General features: G+C 40.8%; 1 protein-coding gene across 1 annotated transcript; it reads left to right on the top strand.

Moving 5' to 3' along the window:
- Window positions 1-740: 740 nt before the first annotated feature.
- On the top strand, window positions 741-2,529 carry LOC125592690. Its single transcript, XM_048768051.1, has 4 exons — window positions 741-851; window positions 1,238-1,308; window positions 1,900-2,128; window positions 2,245-2,529. The coding sequence occupies exons 1-4, from the start codon at window positions 741-743 to the stop codon at window positions 2,527-2,529; spliced, it is 696 nt and encodes a 231-aa protein (XP_048624008.1).
- Window positions 2,530-2,906: the final 377 nt, after the last annotated feature.

The raw sequence follows: 2,906 nt of genomic DNA on the forward strand, positions 1-2,906 counted from the left end.
CAGTTTAGCAGTGACAAGTGTTCCAAAATGTGATGAAACTTCAAAATGTGTAGTGTACACTCAAATTAAAAGGGCTTATAAAGTCATTTTCCTTCTGACCTAAGTAGGCTACACAACAAATAAATTTTATAAATAGAAGGTGACAACGAGAGGTTTAGACCATCCTTATCGCTGGCGCTTAATGAGGGTGCTTAACATAATTACAATTAAAAGAATCAAAAATAGAAGAAAGAAGAAGAGACAGCCCCTAATTAAGCCCGAGAAGCAACGTTCTTTCTTGGACAGGTGTCAACAGAAGAGAGGGCAACGGTTACGCGTTGAACGCGACCAAAGTTGGCTTTTGGTCTCTCTCTCTCTCTCTCTCTCTCTCTCTCTCTCTCTCTCTCTCTCTCTCTCTCTCTCTCTCTCTCTCTCTCATCCTCTCATCTACGAAAGGCGAATTGTATCAATCGCGGTGGCTCTGGTCTCGGCGGCGAGGTGTCAGTCGGTGGCTCGCGTCGGTGAACTCTCTCTCGGTGGTTTTCTTCAGCGGCGACCTCTCTCTCTTTCGGTGGCTCTTGTCTAATCGAAAGGTAAGCGGCTTTTGTGTTCTTAGATTATGCATGTCTTACGATTTATGCATGTTCCTGTTCTGATCGGTAGTTTTTGTATCTTATTTGTTGGTTCTAGTTTAATATGTTGTACTTGTGTTGATTGAAAGTATGCCTATTTTTCTTTCTTTCTTCGATTCATTTCGGTCTATGGGTGGCGATGGAGCTCTCCTCGACGGCGAAGGAGCTCTCTCTCGGTGGCGACGAAGCTCTCTCTCGGTGGCGACGGAGCTCAAACGGTGGCTCTCCTCGAATCGAAAGGTAATGTTTCTGTTTCGGTATTTGTTTGATTCAGTATTTTCTGTCTTAAGATTGATGGAGCAAATATGAATTGTTTGTAAGTTGGATGTTCTGTGATTTGATAAAATCGTTTTTGATATGTTCTCAATTTCCGTTTGTTTGTATGTATCAATCCTTCAAATCGTTTATTTCCTCTGTCTCTCAAATATATTAATCATGTGATTTGTTTCTGAGTGTTTCAAATATAAAGCAATGGTTGTTTCAATTCGTTTCTTAGCCGCATGTGCTTCAAGTTATTGGAACTATGATAGCTTAGCTAGTGTTCTGTCGAGTTGTTTGTTGTCTGTTTCATATTAGTCTTGTCGCTGTTTCATGTTCTTCATGAATGTCTGCTTTGCTGCTTTTAGGACATTTGTGGATCCACGGTTCAAGACGAAGGAACATCAAAGCAGAGGAGTCAAGCCAGGGAACAATACAGGTAAATGTCTTCTCTTTATGGTTGAGTTAGCCAGTTAATGCTTTACTTTGATGTTCGTTGGTAATAAATGGTTAGTGTTAGATTATTGTTGAACGAGTTAACAAATAGATGTTTAAGTGTGGTTATTGTGGTAGCTATATGTCTAGTCGAATAGGTTGGGTGTGATGAATGCGGTTTTGAATGGTGATCGAATGCTCTTTCGTTTCTCTCATTTATTTGAAACACATTTCTTGTGGTTGTGTGAGTGATAAATGCTTTTATCTTTCTCTCCTCTATTAAACTGAATCCTTTAACTCTTCCATCTATCAAACTCGCCTTCTTCCATCTCTCTTTTCTATCATCTCTCTTTTCCATCACTTTAGACATATTCAAATATGGATTCTAATCCATATTTGAATTTAAATTTTGTTGATCTTCTTCAAAGTCAACAAGATAGTGACATAGGTTTAGAATGTTCTCCCATTCCTTTATCTGGCACGCAAGCTACACAGGTTCAAACTTCCAGCGAGACACTCCAGTGGAGCGTAAAGAACGGAGGTCCTAGCCGCCAACAGATGATGTAGTCCTCATCAGCTCTTGGCTAAACACCAGCAAAGATGTTGTTGTTGGGAAAAAGAAAAAGGCTGAGGCCTTCTGGAAGAGGATTGCAAACTACGTCGCTGCTTGTCCGAAGCTTGCAGGCTGTGCGAAAAGAGACCCATTGCACTGCAAACACCGATGGCACAAGATCAATGATCTAGTCTGCAAATTCTGTGGAGCATATGAAGCTGCAGCAAGAGAGAAAACTAGCGGCCAAAATGAGAATGACATTCTCAAGCAAGTTCACAACATCTTCTTCAACAACTATAAAAAAAATTCACCTTGGAGCATGCGTGGAAGGAGCATCGCCATGACCAGAAGTGGTGTGATCTATCTACCGACAAAACCTCTAAAAAGAGAAAATGTGAAGATGGTGCACAATCGTCAACATCTCACGCAACTGGTGAAGTAGATGAGGGAATGGCTCGGCCCCCTGGTGTTAAGGCAGCCAAGAGCCGTGGTAAGAAGCCACTGGAGGGGAAGGGGCTTTGTGAGTTTGAGCAGATGTGGAACATTAGACAAGAAGATTTGAGTAGGAAAGAAAGGCTCACCAAGATGGGTCTACTGGCTAAACCAGAGCCACTCCCTGAGTACGAGGAATGTCTCAAGAAGAAGCTCATTAATGAGCTGTTCTCCACTTAGTCTCCACTTAGTATGTTTAACTGTCTTTGTTTTAGGTATGTCGAGTCTCATATTCTTCTTTGTTGTCTGTCTCATGTTCTTCTTTGTTGTTAAGTTTCATGTTCATGTACTTGTCATGTTTCAGTAATGAGAATGATGAGTTGTTTGTTGTTTTGTTCTTGTTCCTAAGTTTATGTTTATGCATCTTCTTAAGTTTATGTTTTTGTTGTGGTTATTGATTTCATGTTTTTCTTTCAGGTGAAAATGGAGTCACGACGTCTTGTAGTTGTAGTCTTCTGTCACGGAGCAAACAGACGAGAACGAGTGGAGCAAGTCTTGTGTTTTGTAGTCTTGTACTTGTAGTCTTGTGAGGAGTTTTGTAGTTTTGTGTCACAAGT

This window comes from Brassica napus, chromosome C9 (assembly GCF_020379485.1).
Source record: "Brassica napus cultivar Da-Ae chromosome C9, Da-Ae, whole genome shotgun sequence".
NCBI classification, from domain to species: Eukaryota; Viridiplantae; Streptophyta; class Magnoliopsida; order Brassicales; family Brassicaceae; genus Brassica; species Brassica napus.